General features: G+C 40.2%; 5 protein-coding genes across 7 annotated transcripts; 3 read left to right on the forward strand and 2 right to left on the reverse strand.

Moving 5' to 3' along the window:
* Nucleotides 1–11: 11 nt before the first annotated feature.
* cep19 (centrosomal protein 19) lies at nucleotides 12–1,563 on the reverse strand. 2 transcript variants are annotated; one of them, XM_071486960.1, is made up of 2 exons: nucleotides 1,237–1,563; nucleotides 12–644 (listed from the first exon to the last, which is right to left on the reverse strand). In XM_071486960.1, exons 1-2 carry the CDS (start codon nucleotides 1,364–1,366, stop codon nucleotides 298–300), a joined length of 477 nt encoding a protein of 158 aa, XP_071343061.1. In that variant the 5' UTR covers nucleotides 1,367–1,563; the 3' UTR covers nucleotides 12–297. The 2 variants fall into 2 exon arrangements, with proteins under 2 accessions (XP_071343061.1, XP_071343062.1); XM_071486961.1 differs by having other exon boundaries at nucleotides 142–644; nucleotides 1,283–1,556.
* Nucleotides 1,564–1,776: 213 nt separating this feature from the next.
* pigx (phosphatidylinositol glycan anchor biosynthesis, class X) lies at nucleotides 1,777–4,767 on the forward strand. The gene is made up of 6 exons (XM_071486950.1): nucleotides 1,777–1,955; nucleotides 2,466–2,556; nucleotides 2,640–2,775; nucleotides 2,942–3,155; nucleotides 3,761–3,861; nucleotides 3,980–4,767. Exons 1-6 carry the CDS (start codon nucleotides 1,892–1,894, stop codon nucleotides 4,118–4,120), a joined length of 747 nt encoding a protein of 248 aa, XP_071343051.1. The 5' UTR covers nucleotides 1,777–1,891; the 3' UTR covers nucleotides 4,121–4,767.
* A 651-nt stretch (nucleotides 4,768–5,418) lies between these two features.
* pak2b (p21 protein (Cdc42/Rac)-activated kinase 2b) lies at nucleotides 5,419–16,467 on the forward strand. Of its 2 annotated transcripts, none has more exons than XM_071486940.1 (15): nucleotides 5,419–5,836; nucleotides 6,654–7,026; nucleotides 7,136–7,242; nucleotides 7,361–7,511; nucleotides 7,900–7,931; nucleotides 8,018–8,131; nucleotides 8,271–8,403; nucleotides 8,520–8,583; nucleotides 12,066–12,114; nucleotides 12,715–12,827; nucleotides 12,941–13,058; nucleotides 13,171–13,270; nucleotides 13,362–13,558; nucleotides 15,095–15,232; nucleotides 15,356–16,467. In XM_071486940.1, the coding sequence occupies exons 2-15, from the start codon at nucleotides 6,837–6,839 to the stop codon at nucleotides 15,440–15,442; spliced, it is 1,593 nt and encodes a 530-aa protein (XP_071343041.1). In that variant the 5' UTR covers nucleotides 5,419–5,836; nucleotides 6,654–6,836; the 3' UTR covers nucleotides 15,443–16,467. The 2 variants fall into 2 exon arrangements, with proteins under 2 accessions (XP_071343041.1, XP_071343040.1); XM_071486939.1 differs by having other exon boundaries at nucleotides 5,419–5,782.
* Nucleotides 16,468–16,815: 348 nt separating this feature from the next.
* On the forward strand, nucleotides 16,816–20,381 carry rpp21 (ribonuclease P 21 subunit). Its single transcript, XM_071486959.1, has 5 exons — nucleotides 16,816–17,001; nucleotides 17,123–17,223; nucleotides 18,177–18,259; nucleotides 18,436–18,570; nucleotides 18,821–20,381. The coding sequence occupies exons 1-5, from the start codon at nucleotides 16,945–16,947 to the stop codon at nucleotides 18,931–18,933; spliced, it is 489 nt and encodes a 162-aa protein (XP_071343060.1). The 5' UTR covers nucleotides 16,816–16,944; the 3' UTR covers nucleotides 18,934–20,381.
* aqp12 (aquaporin 12) lies at nucleotides 19,504–21,276 on the reverse strand. The gene is made up of 3 exons (XM_071486949.1): nucleotides 20,619–21,276; nucleotides 19,899–20,015; nucleotides 19,504–19,809 (listed from the first exon to the last, which is right to left on the reverse strand). The coding sequence occupies exons 1-3, from the start codon at nucleotides 21,211–21,213 to the stop codon at nucleotides 19,682–19,684; spliced, it is 840 nt and encodes a 279-aa protein (XP_071343050.1). The 5' UTR covers nucleotides 21,214–21,276; the 3' UTR covers nucleotides 19,504–19,681.
* Between the last annotated feature and the right edge of the window lie 608 nt (nucleotides 21,277–21,884).

Here is a 21,884-nt window from a genome sequence, read left to right on the forward strand (position 1 = left end):
TCATTGGTTTTATATAATGATGAGACTACTGTCGTCTCCCCATTACAATGAAAACAAGTGTATTTGATTTGTGGCACTCAAAGCAATAACAAATGACACATGAAGAATTTAAACACTAGCATTTTTTACCAAAACTAATTAGAATAACCGACACATTGACTCTGTTTAATGCCATTGTTTTGGAGTTGAACAAAACAGATCAAAATTAGCAAGATATACACAGATGTGTCCTCTGTGATTTTGGTGAACTGACACTGTAAGAAGAAGCTATTTTAGGAAAAGGAATGAAGAACATTTTTAAAATTCATCATCAGACTCATCATCCCAGCTGCACTTTTCTTGGATGGGCTTGCTGAAGTCCACTTCCAGGTCATAAACGAAGTCAGGATCGTCTTTGTGTTTGCGGTTCTTCTCAAACAATTCGTCCATTTGGCCCTTCTTGCGAGCCAGCTCCTCATCGTCCAGTTTGTTCAGGTCTTCATCAGGGTCCAGGTGGAATGAGGCCAGGCTGTGCTCCAGGCTGAAGCCCTGCAAGTGATCTCGCAGGATGATGTGAAGCTTCTCTAGCTGGCTCTGAGACACACCCTCCAGGTAGTCCCTGTGTCGAGGGTGGTTCTTCAGCCTTTCAGCTGCCATGCTATAGTCTGGAGGTTAAGGAGAAAAGAAAGAAAAAGATTACAGGACTGGATAAACTTGTTAGGGGGCCCCTACTGGCCCCCTGTCCCTCTCACCTTGCAAGCATTATGTACATGTAACCCAGCTCTATTGACTGTTGCCACACATTTTCCTATTTCCTATAAGTTCATTGTATTTTCTCCAAGTTGCCAGAAAACGAGTACTTTTATGCTGGAAGTCTACCTGCCCAGTTAGTTTGTTATTACTGGATCAAGCATGACTTTTTTCCAGGAATATGCAACATGTATCATAATATCATCTCTAGTAATAACAATTGTGATTTAAGGCCACTTTAAAGCTGTTATTCTCGCTATTCACGTGTCCTTATTGGTTCACTGAACTGCAGTCAATCAAATTACCACAGAGTAACTGGCAAATAGTAAACATGCAGCTTTGAGGGCCGCTGGGGGTCTTGAGCCCAGTAGTGTTCGCCCACTGTGCCGACTCCTCACTGAATTTGCACCCACGTCCATGTCTACCTCTATTCTGACATATTGCAGGGGGCTGTGAGATCGCCCTGGCTTAGGTTGTGGTATGTGCAAAATAATTATCTTTCCTTACCAGAATACTTTGAGAAGTTCCGCACAGGTATTATTCTTTTTCGCACCTTTTTGGTTTCCGTGTGTTGGTAAATTAAAACTATGGACGGAGGGGAGAACTGTACCCCACATCGCTTCGCCTCGAAACGCATCTTCTCTCCAAGTCTCCAGCAAACCTAGTTTCAACTGGTATCTTCTTAGGGTGAAAGATTAAATCATTTTTATCATAATAATGAACAGTTACTATGAACATTTGACAGGTAAATCTGAAGTGAGAAAAAAATCTAAAATTAACGGCTACAGAGATAATTAAACGTTGCCTTGGTGTCTAACGTTGGCCGATGTGAAACCCTTCAGTCTTCGCCGAAGCCTGTCTACATGTAGATGTAAATATTTTTATTAATTATTGTTTAACTTAAAGTGTACATTATTATTAATTAATAATTGTCTGAAAGCACGTTTTGTGATTAGCGATTGCCTCAGATAATTCCCACGATGATGGTTTTTTTTCTATTTCTAGTCAGGCACAGATGCAGCTCCCCTAGAATAAGGGTCCTTCATGATCCTTTTCCGTAAACAGTTCAAAAGAGTGTATCGTACTTGCTAATGTAGTTGTAGCTAGATAAACACTATAAATAGGCTGTAAAGAGACTGTAAGGGTTCGCCAAATTATTTTGATGTATTTTATATTAATCTCTGTGTTGACCTGTTTAGCAACATGTCACTGTTTGATCGAAAAGGGTAAAGTATACTGTTACACTTTCTAGCTGAAACTGATCACAGTCACTGATAAGTTCTTGTTTTAGAGGTTAGAGTATACACAGTGATGAGGGGAAGTCAGTCTTTTTTCATTGTGCATAAAAAAAGAAGTACCAAATGACATAAAGGACTAAGTTTATAACAGTCTCTTGGATGAAAAATTAATAATGGCTTTGCTGTTCAACCAAACCTCAATTGTTCCTTCTTTGGCCTTCTAGTAATGACTAGTTAGATATTCAACATTAATTTCCCTGTTCAAAAACTTAACATCTTTGTATTTTATTTTTCATTTTAATTTTTGTATCTGGCCACTCCCCATGAACCTACTTTTCCTGCAGCCTCGTCTTATTTGATGCCTTTTTTTCCACATCTAACAAAAATGTAAAGCTTACTAAGTCAGTGGTAAATGCATTGTTACAGTTTTAATAAACAGCCGGTTCTGTCTAGTTTTGTGGTCTTGATCAATGCAACCTGCACATTTGATTTTTACAGATGAGAAGAATGAGAACCATTGTGGTCTTTTGGAGCAGTGGCTTGAATCCACATCAGTGTCAGTGGAGATTGGTAAAAAGGGTTTCCACAGGTATTGGCTGTTTTACTACTGATAGAACAATCTTCAAGGCATGTTGATAGTGAAATGAATAAGTAATTTTTGTCATGTTTTAGGGAGCTGATAACCAACATTGAGCTCAACCCTGAGGTGCTCAGTGGTGTCAGAGTTTTGTTGGTTTATCGATGGCCCAGAGGCGTCTACATCGATCCATACCAACTTGCATCCCTGAGAGATCAAAGTGATTGGCAGGTGACACTGACGTGTACAACAACTCATTACCTTTTATTCATTTTACACAACTTAACAGAAACATAAAGTGTATTTGTTTAGGCAAATATGACTTATTATAAAAATAAATATGACATTCACTATATATGTATGTAATTGATTTTTTTTTTTTATCTACCTTTGTAAGATATTACTGGACTCCTCTATTGACCTAGAGGTGCCTGCTCACAAGACCTCGGGATTTGTTACTTATGTGTATCCCAGCCATGGTGATCCGACTCCCAGACAGCTAAAAGTAATAATTCCAATACATGGCCGTTACCACGAGCCCTTGTCTGTTGGGAAAACATTCACATCTGTTGACATACAACCACCGGAGCTGCTGCTGCGGACTGAAAAATGTGAGTGGGTCATCTTTATATTGTGGTCATGTATGTCCCTCTTCTCAGAAACAAGTATCCAAAGTGTTTATCCTGTAACTCCTCAGTGTCCAACTGGAAAACCAGTATTTTGGGTCCTTCACAACATGCTGTGATGTTTGTGTCAGCAATGCTTCATGCAGAACTATGGTGTCAGATTCTGGCAACATGACAGCGAAGATAGAATACCTGATGATCAACATTTACTTTAACAGATAAATGAATTAAATGCAGCTTTTTACATATATTTCTATTATTAGTTGAGCGAATTGTTTTGAGTTGTTTTTTGATATATTTATTTATTTAATCAGGACAATGCAATTTAACGTAGTTTCAAAACAAAGCATGAAACTATGATAATATGTGAATATATCCATAACTTGACTATTAAAGGCTGTTTGTATTGGTTCCTGTTGTGTTCTGTGTTTCCTGTTTTGTGTTGAGGACACCCTTGAAAACGAGATGGTTCATCTCAAAGGGTTCATCCTTCCAGCAAACTTCTGAACACAGCAAAGAAAAATGTAGTTGTTGGAGACAGAAAATTATGACCTGTATGCTTTTAATCTGAAAGTCTTTCTTCTTTCTAGGTATACAGCTCAACAATTTAGAGCCTCACACTGTCGTGGATGCCCCCTGCACTGTCCACAATTCAAGCCTGTGTCCGTGGGTTAAAATCCAGCATCAGCAGGTGGTTCTCAGGAAATCTTCTCAAAATCTTGACTGAAAAAAAGATACTACTTTACTCATACTAATTATCTGTTGTTCCTATTCCTTCTTTTCCAATCAAAAATATTTGTATCCTTTAGGAGCATGGCCCCGTGAGTTTACAGTTACCAGTCGGTGATGGGTCTTTGGTGATACCTGTATGCGGTGGAACTCTTCTCGTCACAATGATCTGCTGTGTGGCACTGTCCAGACACATGTGGAAACATCAAATTAATGAGTAATGACTTGAGCTAAACAATTCATGATCTCCAGTTTTGTCTGATACCAGGATTGATCTGGTATCATGATGATCCAAGTATTTTGACATACAGTATCCAAACTCCATAAAAAAAACACCACACAGACATTAATAGACATGGATAGGAAAGATTGTGTGTATAATAATTTAAAATGAGAAATGCACTAAACATCTTACGTTCTGAGGTGACACAAACAGGTTTTGTAACTGGAGAGGTTCTAGGTTTAACTCTGTAAAGTAAACCAGGTAACCTAATTAACCTGCATTTTGACGCAGGCCTCAGTTACTGTAAGTAAACATGTTTGTTGTGGTCCGTCCTTTACTTTTTGTGTGACATTTCCTCCTATGGTAATCTTAGCTCAGAAAGAGGAACATAGCCCAGGGCATACTGGAAGATGGCATTTGTTTATTTACTCTTTGAAACACTTAACTCAAGAATGAGGTGTGGCAACCAATCAGGTTTGTACAAAGCTCTTAATCTCAATAACAAACAATATTTTAAATTCCAAATGATAAAAAACAAAGATCTTTTGTCTTAACTGTCACTATTTTATGTGCTCTGTGGTGATTTTTGTCTCAGCGAACTAAAGACCAATCTTACTGTAAATTGACAATAAAGTTTTATTCTAATGTGTTCTACCTTTGTTTTGTCATAAAAGATTGTAAGTAATAATTGCAGTGTTATTAAACTGTAGTGTATATTCAGACTGGTTATACATATTTCTCTTATAAAATCCTTTAATTTGAGCCTTGAACATTTTTTAGATCATAATTAAATATATACCCGTATATTCAGACCCACTCAAGTATCCATACCATATATGGGCATATCAGTCTACATGTTAACTTGTTATCACGTTGATTTGGGTGATAGGCATTGAGAATTTCCCCACTGCGGGACGAATAAAGGACTATCTTATCTTATGATAAGACATCAAAGTCTCTGAGCTGGCAGTCTATTTCAGAGATCACATTGTGAGCGATCTACCACAGTACTGTTATTATTTATGCAATAAGAGTGTGTGTTGTAATTCAACATAAAAATACCACACTGTTGATGGACCATGGTTTCATTAGAATATTTCTCAGTCCAGTTTGCAGTAATTTATCGAAGGGCCTTCAACAGGGCCTTCTATCCTTCAGCTTTAAGTGTATTTTAATCAGCCTCTTCCTCAGACTGTAAATGTTGAACTACATTACCTAAAATGCTTTTCGACTTCTAAGTTGCAGTTTTTTTTTAAGTTTCAGTATGTTTATCCTCTGTAGTGTCTACAATTATGTTGTAGGAGCTCAGAGTATTAACAGATCAGTTGAACACACGGGCTGTAAGTTTTGGATTCAGATACCAGACAAACTTCACACACCATTCATTTGAAACATTTACTGAATAGGCAAGGGCTGGGTCGGTAGTTCCGCTTCCCCTTCGCCATAGCGGAATTATCCAAGGGCTGAAAAGATAGAAGAAAAGTTGAATTGTAAATAGTTGTAGTCACATTTTTACTAAGTTATTTGTACGGGGTGTGTACCATCAAGGCCCGATGTTACAGAGGAAGTACTTTTAACGGGATTAACAGGCGTTTTTCAGACCGTCGAGGATCGTCCGGGAGTCAAGTTCTATTCAAGTTTAACTGGTGTGGAATCTCCGGTGAGCTCCGCTGCTCCTGCGTCGCCTTCGTTAGCCTGCAAATAAAGCACATCTGTACTGGCTGGTTTGCTACTTAACGACCTCTCTAGTGTTGTCGAAGCCACATCTTGGCGATGTTCATTTCTTGACCCATAACTTTTAGTCGTCAGGCTAGTTAGCGTTAGCTGAACGCTTAACGCTCATCTGTTAGGATTGCAGACGCTAAGTATAGCTTATCATGCTAACGGTAGCGTATAGCTAGCACACTTGTTGGCCAAGTAGTCGGTGCTAACGTTAGCTTGCTAGCCGCCCCTGTTGTTACCCATTTGAAGGGCACATTTGAACAGGCATTAGGGTAGAAATACCGTTATGTGGGGAAAATAACGGGCTAAAAGTCGATATGTGGACATATTTTATCTTAGTAAGACGCAATGAAGTGTCTGCTTTTCATTTCTCTATCAAGTGCACCGGGAGAAAAGCAGCTTGTATTATTCTTTTATCTCATCTGGGCTCCCCATGTAGTCTTCTTCATACACGACACAAAAGAATCTAAAGCTAAAAAATGCTGTCAGCACTTCTCAGACTAACACTAGAGTCTCAGAGGGGACAAAGTTGTTTCCTCCTTTGACTTTAATCGTTGTATTCTCTGCCCTCGCCCTCACTGTTGGGAGAGTCATTTCCACTGTGCTTTAGTACAGTCACTCTCTTCTACACGTCTCAATATTAATTTCTGCCTGTGATTGATGGAAGCATTTCAGGTTGTGTGCAGAGTTTAGCTCGTCAGCATATTGTCTTTAAATAGGAAGTAGTTCCTAATTATTTATCACCCTGCTGTGTTTGTGACCTATTGATCTAATGTTGATGGACTAATGAATGTCTGGTTTTCTTCCAGGTACGACCTGGTGCTTCCTGACTCTTTTGCTGTCATCTTCGGCACATCCTCCTGTAGTGCATGAGCGCACCTGTGCCTCATGCTGATGTGAGCGCTGCCTCGCTCCCTCTCAGTTTTCCACCCTCTCCATCCTCGCCCGTTGTGTTCCCCTGCCCTGTTAGTCTCACAAAATCCTTATAGGCAATGTGTGATAACGGAGACCCTGAGGATAAACCCCCTGCCCCTCCTGTCAGAATGAGCAGTACCATCTTCAGCACCAGCTCTGGCAAAGACTCACTTTCAGCCAATCACAGCTCAAAACCGCTGCCTTCTGTGCCTGAGGAGAGGAAACCTCGCAACAAGATCATCTCAATCTTCTCTGGGGCTGAAAAAGGTGAGATGAAGAGTTTTGAACCACAAAGAGGATAATTATTTAACTTTAAAGATGTTATCGGTCTAAGTGTTGTCATGTGTAATTTCAATAAGGACTTGTTTACTTTCAGGAGGCAGAAAGAAAGACAAAGACAAAGAGCGACCAGAGATCTCACCACCTTCAGATTTTGAACACACCATTCACGTTGGGTTCGATGCTGTCACAGGGGAGTTCACTGTGAGTTCTCACAGCTTGGTCGTTCTCACATGTGTAGTTTATCTTCCACTAACTCCTGCTTTTTGACTCTGAACTATTGACATACAGTTATAGTGACAGATATATCTGCCATACACAGGGTATGCCAGAGCAATGGGCTCGACTACTCCAGACCTCAAACATCACCAAGTCAGAGCAGAAGAAAAACCCACAGGCTGTGCTTGACGTTCTTAAGTTCTATGACTCTACGGGCAATGGTCGTCAGAAGTACCTCAGCTTCTCATCTTCTGGTGAGCCACTAAGTTAGATAGTGGATTTAAGTTGTGTTTGGTTACCTAGATTGTACTATGAATTGATGTTAGGTTGTTAAATTCATCTTTTTCTTCAGTGGAGGGAATTGGTCTTGCAAAGTTGCTATATTGTGCCACTGAAAACTATTAGTAAGACTCCATCATTTTTGTAGATATAAGTTAATTATTGTTTAAAATTCAAATTGTCCCTTTTGTGGAGAGGAATTTGATCGATATTATGTTATGTAATGCAGTGACTGAACAGGCAGTAGAGTTGTTAATACAGGCATGTGCTGGCCCTGAAATAAAACCCTTTGAGAACACAGAGTTTAATCAACACAAGCAGTTATAAAACATTATAACTCTTCCTCTTTTTTTCCATTCACAGAAAAAGACACATTCACTCCAGGGCCTCAGTCTGTAAGTATTTCAAGACTTTTAAAACATTATTTGTTCTATATTTTCTCTCACAAAGCGTGCTAACTTCTTCTTTCATTCTGAATCAGCCTGTCAAAAAAGGCACCGAACCCTCATCTCCAAATATCAAAGACATTGATGATGATGACGATGATGGAACTCCCCCTCCCGTTGTGGCACCACGACCAGAACACACAAAGAGTGTAAGTGACCTGCCACAAGTTGACATCATAATAACGATGTTTGAGATTCATTGTGAAATGGTCTGAGGCATTCTTTGTTTGTTTCATATTTACTCATGTTTAAATTTGTCTGTGGTTATTGTGCTGGTGTGCTGCTCAGGTGTATACTCGCTCTGTCATTGACCCCATCCCTGCTCCAAGCACGTGTCCAGACGGAGATGTTGCCTCCAAGGCTGCAGACAGACAGAAAAAGAAGGGCAAGATGTCTGACGAGGAGATCATGGACAAACTGAGTAAAACTCATAATCTTATAAATCTATTGACAGAAAAACACAGTAGTTTAAATACCTTCTGTCTCATTCTTTTGCCATTTCCTCATATTCCCTATGTGATTGTTTGTGGCTTGCAGGAACCATAGTCAGCATTGGAGATCCCAAGAAGAAGTACACCAGATATGAAAAGATTGGTCAGGGGTGAGTGAAGATCCACTAGTTGTCCATAGAACATGTGATGGGATTATGGTTTATATGCGTACAATCTAATATTGCCTTCATGATGATGTTAAACCCTTTATTTTCTCAACTAAACCTAGCTGCTCCTCAAGTCCAACAACAGTGTATTCACTGACTTTGTATTGACTGTTGTTTGACCCCACCAAGGTTTATCTTAAATTTCCCAATGCCCACAGAGTTTTTGGTTATTAGGTGTATATTTGACTGAAATTGAGCAAGTGGATGCAAGTCAGTGCCTGTACTGGACGTTAATTACAGTGGCAAGAAAAAATATGTGACTCCTTCAGCATTATCTGATGAGATGTGATTTGATCTCCATCTTAGTCACAACTACAGGCAAACACAACTGTTATAATCTTTGAGTCTTTATTGAACACACCCAGTAAACATTCACTGCGCTGTTGGAAAAAGTGAAGCCGTGGATTTGATAACTGGCTGGACCTCCTTTAGCAGCAATAAGATCAAACCATTTCTTCCAGTAGCTGCTGATCAGATCTGCACAATGTTCAGGAGGAAGTTTGGGCCAATCTTCCTCATGGAGCTGCTTCAGCTCAGGATGTCTGTTGTGAGCGACTCACAGAGGTCATTCTACAGCATCTCTCACAGTTTTCTCCAAGAGGTGGAGTCCCTTTGTCTGAGGTCACTCTGTGGTAGATTTACTTTGATGTTTAGGTCATTGTCCTGCTGCATCACCTTCAGCAGGTGGACAGCCACCCTGACATTATCCTGGAAGAGACCTTGATAAACTTGGTAATTCATTTTCCCCTCACAGCTTCAAATCATGGTGCTTCCTCCACCCTACTTCACGACACAACCTCGCAGTGTTTTCATGTTGGTATGCAGCAGCCTTTTGACACCACACATAGAGCTGCATGTTCTTCCCAAACAATTCGACCTTAGTTTCATCAGTCCACAAAACATTTTCCTAGTAGTGTTTTGGAGTTTTAATGTGCTTTTTGTCAAACTTCAGGCACAATGATGTTTTTTTTTATTTTTGGGGAACAGCAGCTTCCTCCGTGCAGAACAACCTGAGTGTGCTCGAGTCTCAAACATAGATGTAAACCAGCTCCATTGATTCCTCTAAGCCTTAGCTGTTACTCCGAGCTTCTTTTTTACCTCACTGATCATTGTGTCTTTGCTGGATCTTAGCTGGATGAGAAGCCAAAGAACTGAGTCATCTCTATTCATAGACAGTTTGTCTGACTGTGGACTGATCAAGATCTAAACTCTTTGAGATGACTGTGTGACCCTTTTAGCTTTATGCAAATCAACAATTCTAAATCGTAATTCCTCTGCGGTCTTTTTTTTGTGAGGCCTGGTTCACATCAGCAGATGTTTCTTATGAACAGCAAACTCAAAATGTGCTTCTGTAAGTGTTTCTTTATAAGTTAGAGGTTATGTTAACTTTCATGGACTTCAGGTTTGATAACTTCTCAGTCCAGTTAGCTTTTATTGATGATGTTGGGGGTTCACAACTTTTTCCAACCTACACTGTGAATGTTTTCTATATGGACAAAAACAACACAATCATCTATGTGTCTTTAATTAAAATAGATTGTTTGCTCATTATTGTAACTTAGGTGATGATCTGACCATATTTGAAACCAAATTTAAACATAAATACAGATCATTCCAAAGCCTTCACTTACTTTTTCTTGCCATTGTTTTGTGATAAAGCTTATTTTGAAAAATCCTAATAGTTGGATTTACAAGAGCCATATGAAAACCAGCTTTGTGAGAATGACTTTTCCAGAATCGTCAGTATCTGTTTAAACATACAGATGCTTCACCCCCTGAATGTGAGGGTCTTACTTCATGAGCCGTATCCTAAATCTCTCCGGTGATACTGTGGTTTTAGTGTTTCTCAGCCCGTTACACAGCAAAACTGAGTACACCTGTCCAATATCACTAAAATGTTACATGATTCAAAACTGTATTGTCTTACAATGATTGTATTATTTTTAAGTTGAACTACAGGCTATTTGAATTCAGGTGTAATTAACAATAATCAGGTTGAATAGACATTAAGAAATACAGGCCCAAAGTACAACCTCAATGCAGCAAAAGTTGACGTGTGACCACTGCAACAAGAATGATCACACCTATGATTTCTAAGTAAGGCTAATTGCATGAACAAGGTTATAAAATAACCTGTGAACACCACAGTTTCCTCAATTTTGGCCTGAGTTGTGTCTAATGCGACATGGCTCCACGCATTGAGGAACTGCCTGAACAATGAAGAAACCAGATTGAGAGACTTAATAACGATGAGAAGAGCTGCAGTGGGCTACTGAACATAAACTGAAACACAGCTGCTGCAGTGGTTGAGAGGTATAGGAAGAGCTGCACGTAATTCACTGTTTATGCAACCTCTCATTGGAAAACATGTGAGGAAGAGCTTCTGACTTGACACAAGGACAGTGAAGACATGAAGTCACTGTCCAGACGGCCTCCTAGATGAAAAACCGAAGGATTGAACTTTACCAAAGAACATGACAAGAGGCCTGATGTATGTTGACTGCAGGGTCTTTGGTCAGTTGAAAGTGTGTTTGGATCAGATGGGGTCCAACATGTTTGGTGTCGACGGTGAAACTGATGTGGGGCTGCAGGGCAGATGACTTCTATAGATGGCACTGTGAATGTTTGTTTACCCAAAAAACTGAATGAAAGGATGAATCCTGGTCTGAGGAAACTCAGCAGGAGAGGAACTTTCCAACATGATCATGACCCCAAACACACGGCAAAAATCACACAAGAGTTTGTAAAGAAGAAAAAAGAGAAAACTATGACCTGACCAAGTATGTCCCCAAGTAGGGGCGTCTCACCGAAGGGTATACTGACCTCATTAGAATTAGTTGTTATATGTAGTCTATTCAGTGAAACATTGCTGTTTTTTTCATTCTTCTACGGCTTTGGCTAAAAACAAACAAAATTTTATTAAATTGACAGGATTGACATTTTAGTAATATTGTCCAGGGGTGCGTTCAGTTTTGCATTGTCTACTGCACAGAAACAAAGTGTCATGTCTCCACTGGGTGAATCATGTAAGTGGGCCATCTGTTAACACAAGTGTTTTGAGTGCAAACCTGACACCATATACATCTGTTTATAACAGATTTGCACACTAGTTACCAGCAGGGCTGGTATTGTTGTCACCTTGTGACTGTGTGTTTGTCATAATTGCAAAATGTGGTCCTGGAGACGCCTGCTGTTGCAGGAACTAACACAGAGGTGGTTTTGCTGACTTTGGCAGGTGTTAATGTGTCTGTGTGTGTGTGTGGAAACATGATAGCATCACAACCTGCAAGATACAGTCACAAAACTTTATAGATGTGTAGCTCTGATCAAAATGAAGGGACCCATCACTAGAAGGTCTCTACTTTGATTGGTCTGTTTGTTTAAATGTGCATGGAAGTAAACTGGTCATGTCATTATTCTGACAGGGCGTCAGGAACAGTATTCACAGCCATTGATGTTGCCACAGGACAGGAGGTGAGTATTGGTTGAGGAGATGTGCAGACTATAGCCCCTTTTCCACTGGTCAAAAAACCTGTTAGGCCACACTAACATCTGGCTTTTGTCGGCAATGGAAATGCAATCAGCATTCACACCCAGGTCAAATGACTCTGCAATAGATGCAGGTATTTATCGGCTCTGATCGGCATTGTGTAAGCACAGCACCTGGGTGAACATGCAAATTTTTACCACTTCTTCAAGCCTAACATCTCCCAGAGCACACAAACACTAAATAGACCTTTCACCTGTCCAGCCTGGTGGTGTTAAACCAGAAACACAGTGGCTACAGTGTGCTCAGGGATTAAAGAGTGGGCTGCAGCCCTAAAATAAGTTTTAAAAACACACTGATCACTGATTAAAGCATCTAATGGGGAGGTCCCGACACTAACAGGAGCAACCACCCGGGGAGGAGACGCTACGGATCCATTTTAGCAGTTTGCATGGCAGCTGACATCTCAGTCTTTCTCCCCTGCGTCTGTGTGTGTATTTGCTAATATGTGGTCCCTAGAGTAGCAGTAATATCTAGGAAATGTTGGTAATTCTGAATATGTGGTCTCACATACTGCCTTTCTACAGGTCGCCATTAAACAGATCAACCTACAAAAGCAGCCAAAGAAGGAGTTGATCATCAATGAGATTCTAGTGATGAAGGAGTTGAAGAACCCCAACATTGTCAACTTTTTAGACAGGTAGGAGTGAATGACAGCTATCAAAACAGCTAATGATGCATACTAAACATTCAATTACAAAATCACTGTTGCCTTCTTGAATGTCTAACATTGTGTGTCTGTGTGTGTGTCAGTTTCCTGATGGGGGAGGAGCTGTTTGTGGTGATGGAGTATCTGGCTGGAGGCTCGCTGACAGATGTGGTTACAGAGACTTGTATGGATGAGGCCCAGATAGCTGCTGTCTGCCGAGAGGTAAACTCTTTACAGCCGTGGTCATGTGACAGAAATGATACCTTTAACCCATCAAAAACTTTATGCTCAACAACTTTTCCCCGTCTCCTCCCTTTTATCTCTACATCTGCAGTGTTTACAAGCCTTGGATTTCCTACACGCAAACCAAGTCATCCACAGAGACATCAAGAGTGACAACGTGTTACTCGGGATGGATGGCTCCGTCAAGCTGAGTAAGTTCTTGCACGGCTGTTATCAGCAGCCTGATATTTCTGTGGTCTGTTACAGTTACTGTGTATTAACTCTTCTCCATCTCCCCGACAGCCGATTTTGGCTTCTGTGCTCAGATCACTCCAGAGCAGAGCAAACGTAGCACCATGGTAGGCACGCCTTACTGGATGGCTCCTGAGGTGGTGACCAGGAAGGCTTACGGGCCGAAAGTAGACATTTGGTCACTTGGTATTATGGCCATTGAGATGGTTGAAGGAGAGCCTCCCTACCTGAACGAGAACCCACTACGAGTGAGTAGAGAGCACTTTCAATCCTCTCTGTGTAGCAAGATGTGGCAGCCAGGATGTGTTATTTATTTTAGTCTCAGTTACAGGACATGTTGCTTGTTTCCAACACTTCAATTGACTGAAACTCTCCTAATTAAATCATCTGAAAGTTTGGTTAAGCTCAGTTAATGTATGTAATTGCTAGATGATGATCAGTGACAATTGGGCTCATGATTTGTTTGTGTCAGACTTCAGCATACTTGCTGAACAACTGCATTCCTTACACTGTCATGAGTCGATGCAAAAGTGGGACTAACACTCATAACGTTGTTCCCGCTCTCTTCACACAGTAACAGGATTCAAGGAATGAGCCGCACGCTGAAGAGTTAACTGGTTGTTGTTATCTGAAGTTGCCAAGACACAAAAAAATCTGTCCAGTTTCATTTCTAGTTTTACTATTGGCTCCTTCTTTTGCTGTTTAATATTCTATTTGTGCGTCTATGTACTGCGTTGATGAAATGTACACATCCTCATGGAAAACAAATCAAGTCTTAAAAGCTTAAATGAGGGGTCTTAAATGTTTTTGTTACCTCTGCACCGGTGACAGACATAGCTGGAGCCATTATGTCTTTGGGATGTCCATATGTCTGTATGTCCCATTCTTGTGAACGCGATATCTCAGTAACGCCTTGAGGGAATTTCTACAAATTTGACACAAATGTTGGACTCAAGGATGATCTGATTTTGGTGGTCAAAGGTCAAGATCACGGTGACCTCATGTTCATGTGAATGCAATATATCAGGAATTTAATCACATCTGCATAAAATGTATAAGATTTTAGTGGTGACTGTGACCTCACAAAACACATTTTTGGTCTGTAAAGATAAAATGTAGTGATGACACTTTATATCCAAATGGTCAAAGGTCATCTTCACTGTGCCCTCGTAAAGTTCTGCAAAAACACCTCTGGCTATTATCAATGCTGCAACTCAGGAAGGGGATTGTGACTTTCTGCAACTTGGCTGGTTATTTACATATGTGTGATCCCAAGCTGTTAAAAGACATTACACAACTGTAAACTAAAAAAAAAGACAGTGGTGCAACAGTGATTTGAGTGTCCAGGAGCCTGTCAAATCCTTTTTTTGTGTCAGCAAACATCAGCAAACTGTCACTACTGCTGCTACAGTAACTAGGAAGCTTGTGGTCTCATACTGGACAGGTGGTAATTTAAAGTGGTGAACCCTGCAGACACTGAGTATTGAATTACCTGCTCTCGATCTGTTTATGGTGCATTTCACAGACCTTGCCTCTGCAATGGCAACACGCCTCAAGCCTAGCCTTCAGCTAGCTGTGTGAATCATGGGTTAGAAAATGATAAAGATTTTCCTTGTAACATTTTTGTGCACCACTTACATGACATGAATTAAAAACAGATCAGACTTGTTACATTTGTCTGTTTTACTAGATTAAATTGATGCTTTTGCAAAGTGAGTTGTTACCTTGTGCTCGATTTCACCGTTCTTTGCGTTCTCCTTTCTCTCATCTCTCCCCTGTGGCAGGCATTATACCTGATTGCCACGAACGGCACACCCGAGCTTCAGAATCCTGAGAAGCTGTCTCCAGTTTTCAGAGATTTCCTCAACCATTGTCTGGAAATGGATGTAGAGAAAAGATTCGGAGGCAAGGAGCTGCTGCAGGTGAATTACTTTTCCCGGATTTCTGTTTCATTAAACTTAATTAAATAAACACTTTAACTCATTCAACGATTCCATCTTTTCCCACTCCTCCTCTTCTTTGTTGATTTTAATCCTGCTGTGCAGCATCCGTTCCTGAAGATGGCGAAGCCGCTCTCCAGCCTCACACCTCTCATCCTGGCAGCCAAGGAGGCCATGAAGGGCAATCGTTAGCCGATGAAACTCGCTACCCTGCCTTCCCATGCTGTGCACAGATATGTGCCAACCATTTTGATTTCGTGCCAGACAATAGGCTGAGAGTGACTTGCCACTCTTGATGCACCAGCCTTATAAGCCCTGACAAACCTCACTGTGAAGAAGACCAAAAATATAGAGCACAACCCCACCGCTGTCCATATGAACTCTATTCTCACTCAGATGTCAGAAGACAAGTCAAACTAAAGTGCTTAGTTTCAGAGTCAGTCGTAGTTGTTTTGTACAACAAGACAAGTTAGGGCTAGGCTTGTATTTAACTTGGAATGAAGAAGATGCCTAGTTCTGTTTAGTTTTTTTAATCAACTGCCTTAAACAAATGCAAAATGTTGCCTAATGTATTGTTGATTGTGTCAATGACTCTTTTCCCATGATTTTTACTACCTTTGTAATTTACCTTTTCAGCTTGTCAGTGTCTTAGTTATTTTGATACTTGAATTTCATATTTGTCCCCCTTCTTGTTGTGTAATGGGTCTCATTCAATGAACACTCTTGCTATTTCCACGTCGACTCGTGTTTTATGGACATTTTCTCTCACCGATTTTTATAGGAAACATTTCAGTACATTTGTCATCATGAACATGTGCTGTGATTGTGTAGTTCTTCAATTGCCACACCTGACAGACCTACTGTACCAGTTCTTCCCCTGTATCATTAGACTCCGGATACCAGAGGTGCACCTTACAGGCAAATTAAAATGTTAGATTGACAGGGTTTATACTTTATTCTCTATTGTTGTTATTAAAAATGAGTATTGTATGTTGAAATCTGTCCTTTGTGTTCTTCTGAACTAAACAAATGCGCTTTTCCCATGTGTATATTATGTACTTCATAATTAGTTTGACAAAAAAAAAAGTGGCCATATCATACTGGTTAGCTGTCGAAGGCTGGTAAAGACAATTTGTTGACTGTTTCTTTTTTTTTCTGGTCGACTAACAACCTTGTCTGCGCACTCGAAATAAATGCAACTGTTCTTGCTTTTGTGATTTGGGTGTGAAAGTGATTGGTGTGCAGTCATATCACCTTTTTTTTTCTCAGGTCACATAAAGGGAAACCAATATGACTAGACAAGACTAGTTTAAGATGTGCAATAGAGCATTAACAAGTTGCTCCATATATACTGTATGTTTCAAGTGGAACTAATGGTGACTTTAATTATCAGTGTTTTTTTATATAAGTGTTTTTTATTTTATGTAAGGATAACTGAATTCTCTACAGGTACAGCGGATACAAATGTAGTATGAATGCAGATCTCGTACGTGTCTTTATTTTGAAATGGTATAACGACAATCATTTTGATTTTTTTCAGGCCATGAGTTTGTTGAGGGCTTTTATTGTGGAGGAGTGGCCCGGAAATGTAACTTGTCGATACTAGCGGAGCTCAGACCGCTGAAGCTCAAAGTGAACTCGCTATAACAAGAGGACAGAACTGAGAGTGTGTTTCTTTGTGACATTTGTTTATAATGGCGCTACACCTGAAAGACAAAGAAGCTTATCAACGAATGAACTATCTGTACCAGGTAGGGAATGAACAGTAAGTTCAAAGCTAATCGCTCATCACGTGGCTAACATGCTAACATTATCACGTTAGCAACAATGCTACATTGATGATTTTGCTTCCTCGATTTTATTCCTCTACAGGCTGCACATTGTGTTTTGGCTCAAAATCCCGAAAATGTGGAGCTGGCTCGTTTCTACTGCTTCACGGAGAAGACGATTGCGAGACGTTTAGTCCTTAGACAGTAAGTTTAATCTGTTAGTTAGGTCGTGTTTGTCTGTTGTTAGTTTTATTTTGAAAGGAGGACTGTGAGCGATGTTACGTCACTTCCGCGACGTTGCAGTTAAATTAAGATGCTTTTTTTTTTGTTATTTTTCTTTTTTATATTTTTGGGCACTCTCATTATTTTATTTATTTTCAGGAATCACAGTTGATTTGTTATTTTATTTTATTATATTATTTTATTTGTGTATTCATTTATTTATTTTTTTACATCCACAGATTTTTTTTAGGTAACTTTGGTAATTTGACACTCTGGTTTTGATTGATATGGCAGGTGATATTCTAATATTCCTTTTTTTTGTGTTAACAAGTCCCATGAAAAGACCAAAATCAATAATGAACTGAGTGTTGTACTTGTACTCAAAAGTCTGGTATACCATAGCGTATTCCACTGTGCCATAGTGCGTCAAAAAAGTATTAAACGGCCACATTATTGCACTGGGGGATGTGTTATTTAATTACAATGAACATTGGCACCGTAGTTTATTTTGTGTCAATTCCACATACACCATTCTGCTGCTGTTAATTCCTCCTTGGAGCAGCAAATATGTATTAATGCACAGTTAAATAGTCCCCAACAAAAATGTACTTCTTTTTTTGTAATGTTTACTTAATACTACAATGTCAGAATTTTATTGGGAATTACTGCACATTTTATTAAACTGAAACTATATATTTTGACCCATTTAAAAATGTTACCATCTTTAGTAGGAACCAATGGGTTTGGGGATGAGAGTCTCAGGCAGGATATGTAAGTCAGCAAGTCCTGAGAGATGGATTAACACATTGTTGGGTTTGGTCTTTTAGTGGTTGAGAGAAAGAAAAACTTAAAAGACTGCCAGCCTTATTGTTGTTTTAAATCACATCTCTCTAAGAATAAAAAGGATTTTCAGTAAATGGTTAATTTTATTGCAGAGACCCATCAGTGAAGAGAACATTATGCAAGAAGTGCTGCTCACTGCTCATCCCTGGTGTGACTGCTACAACAAGACAACGAAGTAAGTTTGCTATTTAGAGCACAGCATAGTGATTGATTTTTACATTTCCCATGTTACCTTACATCATATACTGAGCGTCATTAGATATTTGAGAGGATTATTTAGCTAGTTTGTTTTATACATAAATATTATCTCATTTTGAATCACTAAACTTTTTGTTGGTTTTGCCTTCTAAGGAAAAAACAGCAAGACTCGCTTCACTGTGGTGAGGTGTCTCAGCTGTGGGCAGAGCAAGACGCTGCTGAATAATCCAGATTATTGTTTATGGGTAGATCGCCCCGAGGCGCAGCTGGAGCAACAAAAGCAACCAGGTGACAAAACTCACACCACCTTTTCAGAAGCTGCTGTGTAAAAGCATCAAGCATATGGTGTGAAGCCTTTGAAGCCTTTCTAATGCTTAAATGTACTAGAAGATAAGACCGTGTAAATTGGCCACTGCATAGTTTGGAATTAGAAACAAGCAGTAAATTAATATTTTTCAACTCCCGCTGAGGCAATACATACTTGAAAAGTGCCAACACCCAGTGCTGAACATTATCATCTCTTCCTTCTTGTCCACAGATCCAGGCCGTTCTACTAAAAACCAGCCAAAAGAGACGCAGAAAAAACACCCAGAACCTGATGGGTCACAATCAACTAAATCCAGAGCTGCCCAGAGTAGTGCCAGCACGTAGCAGCGCTTCCTGTTCAATATCTCAGTAACGCCTGAAAGGAACTTCTTCAGACTTGGCACAAATGTCCACTTGGACTCAAGGAAGAACTGATTAGATTTTGGTGGTCAAAGGTAATGGTGACCTCACAAAACACGGTTTTGACCTTGTGAACACAATATCTTGAGAAATCCTCAAGGGAATTCCTTCAAATTTGGCACAAATGTCCAGTTGGAGTTGTGGAGGCATACAACCACAAGACAGTAATTCTAGTTCGACTGTGAAATATGATGACTGATGTTTTTTTTGTTTTTTAAATATAAAATATGTGCCATTGTATTGCATTACCTAGATGCATGATCAGTGGAAATAGTAGGATATTAGCTAGATGCCAACTCGTCGCCTCTGTATTTCATTAATTACATTTTGTTTATCTAGTAAATTTTTGGCCTCTGAGATCATTTTCAATCATCATCATCTGTAGCTTGTGTCCTGCTGTCCATAACAGTGGCAGGTTAACGATTTCACCCGATGATCATCATGTAGCAGTCTGCACATGATGGATTTCAAAGAAGTTGTGCTGGTGAAAATGGGTTTGTTACAAAGGAAAAACTTTATTGATACTCAGTCTGGATTTCATTGAAAACATCAGACAAAAGTGGAAAAAAGGACATTAAATTTAGTTACTATTATTTGTCCCAAATATTTCAGATTGTCAACACAGGCAATGTTGTCGAGCACTTTGCTAAAGGGAAGATAACAACACTTAGTTTCACTGTTTCTTCTTTTCTCCTTTGTCTCCTTTTGGCACTCTGAATCGGGTCTTCTGGAAATACAATAGGTTCCTGGCAAAGATCCTGGGAATATGACCCATGTACAGGAGAAGAGCCAGAGTCATGCCTAGAAAAAGACAGTCACTGTGAGCAGTGTGTTCACTTTCAAAGAGCTGACAGCTGATGCATGTATATTTCATTTATTTAATGATTTACCTGTGAGAGGGCCCAGCCAGTAGACCACCGCATACTCTGTGAAGGTGAATCCAGGGCAGTGGAAGGTGAGGCCGTAGGCCAGAGACGGATTCATGTAAGCTGAGGTGTAGCCTCTGGCTGGAAAATGGAACGGGACAATAAATTTTATGTTAGTTGCTCTACAGTCTGTTTCCGTGGTTAAAGAAACATTTTAATGAAAAAGGGAAGCAGACACAAAAGCCTCTAAAATGACGATGTGTTGTCCTATGGAACATCCACAAAAAAACTTTGAATGATCTGAGAGAAAATCTGTGCATGGGAAGAAAATGGCCACATTGAATGCATTCTTGTTAACATGGGATCTTGGGAGGAAGCAGATCATGACACAAACAGAAGTGTTTGAAACGTTTTGTGTGATAATTTATGAGTTTATTGATGTTATGCCTGATCAGGGTTGTGCCTCAATCTATTCTCTTCCTTCAGTACAAATAATGTGTTTTAGTATTGTGGATGCACAGACTGATCTCAGATGCACTGAAGCATACCAGAGAGAAGAGTGTGTCTGTTACACTCATTTCCCAGTTGGTTCCCATATTTCCATGATATTTTATTTTCAAAAAACTAGTCTCCCTCTCTCATTTCTCATATTTACAAATATGAAGCTTTCTTGGAAGAGGGATATTTGAAGCTTTTTTTAATGCATAGATGAGAGTGGGGGGTCCAGGTTCAGCTCAGACTCACCTGTGTAGGACAGGAATGTGAGGAGGACCGCGATCAGAGGAACCCGGATCAGAGCAGATCTGCGTCGCAGGTTTAGATGGATCAGGTGAAAGATGAGTGCACAAACACACTCTGTGAAAAACCCCTGAAGCAAAGAGACCAGCAGAGATGTGCTGCATTCCCTAGCCATCAGATTTTTGATCATGTGCATGTCTGTCAGCTCCAGGCCCCAGTAGAATACAGCAACAAGGAGGGCCAGGTGGGCCCCGAGGAACTGGGCTACAACAGCAAGCAGAGTGGGCAGGGTGGTGGCCTCCAGCTGCAGGAACTTCTGCACAACCAGGGTGGGATTCCCTGACGCGCTCCCACAGATCACACCTTGGGTCAGCAGCACCACAAACAGCATGGTCACAGTCACATCAGGACCCAAGCCCCCAGCCCACTCACCCACCTCTACAATGGTCTGCACCTCCAGCCAACACGCCACCAGCATGAAAGAGGAGGCAAACTCCAAAATGAAGCTAAAACGTGGCCATTTTCTAAGAAGTGCTCGAATTAAGGCTGCAAAAATCACGACAGCCACGAAGTATCCGAGCGATGCGTTCAGTCCGGACATGGCTCAGATCAGATGTCCCCTGCTGCTGCTGCTTTTCAAAAAGGAAACAAATGTGGGTTTGATTCAACAACTTTGTGTTTGACAACGTGGCGCATGCAGGGACACATTTCTTATCAGAGACACGTCAGGTTGTTATCCCACTACCACCTGCCAAAATACACATGGATCTTTGCAAGGTCAGGTCAGGAAGCTGGCTCTCAGTCAGTGGTCATGTATCATTAGATCAAAGCTTTGCTAAAATGCTTCCTCCTCATCTCAAGAGAATAACATCTGCAAATGTTTTTATTTTTCCCCTAGGACTACATGGAACAATACCAATGCCTAAGACCATATACCCCCACTGGATTCATAAAGGTGGGGGGTGGTTTCCCGTTAATGATAAAAATTTGCTGCAGATTGCACCAACCAGCAGCAGTGAGCATGTGGGTTCTTCCTGAAATAGCATAGTCTGGTATTATGACTATTGTATATCCCAGATGAAATCTGTTATAGGATGACAAGTAGCATGTAGCAATGGTTAATTAAAATCACAAATTCTTTACAGTAGTAACCGACAGCTTGAGAGGATTTGACAAGAAGACTGAGATAAACTAAACTAAAACTAGAAGAAGACTTAGAGCTGTAACTGCTGCCAAAGCAGCTTCTACAAAACCCTGAATTAAGGTTCTGAA

Source organism: Trachinotus anak, unplaced genomic scaffold (genome assembly GCF_046630095.1).
Source record: "Trachinotus anak isolate AG129_WGS33_773 ecotype Australia unplaced genomic scaffold, CSIRO_AGI_Tana_v1 ptg000010l, whole genome shotgun sequence".
Classification (NCBI taxonomy): domain Eukaryota; kingdom Metazoa; phylum Chordata; class Actinopteri; order Carangiformes; family Carangidae; genus Trachinotus; species Trachinotus anak.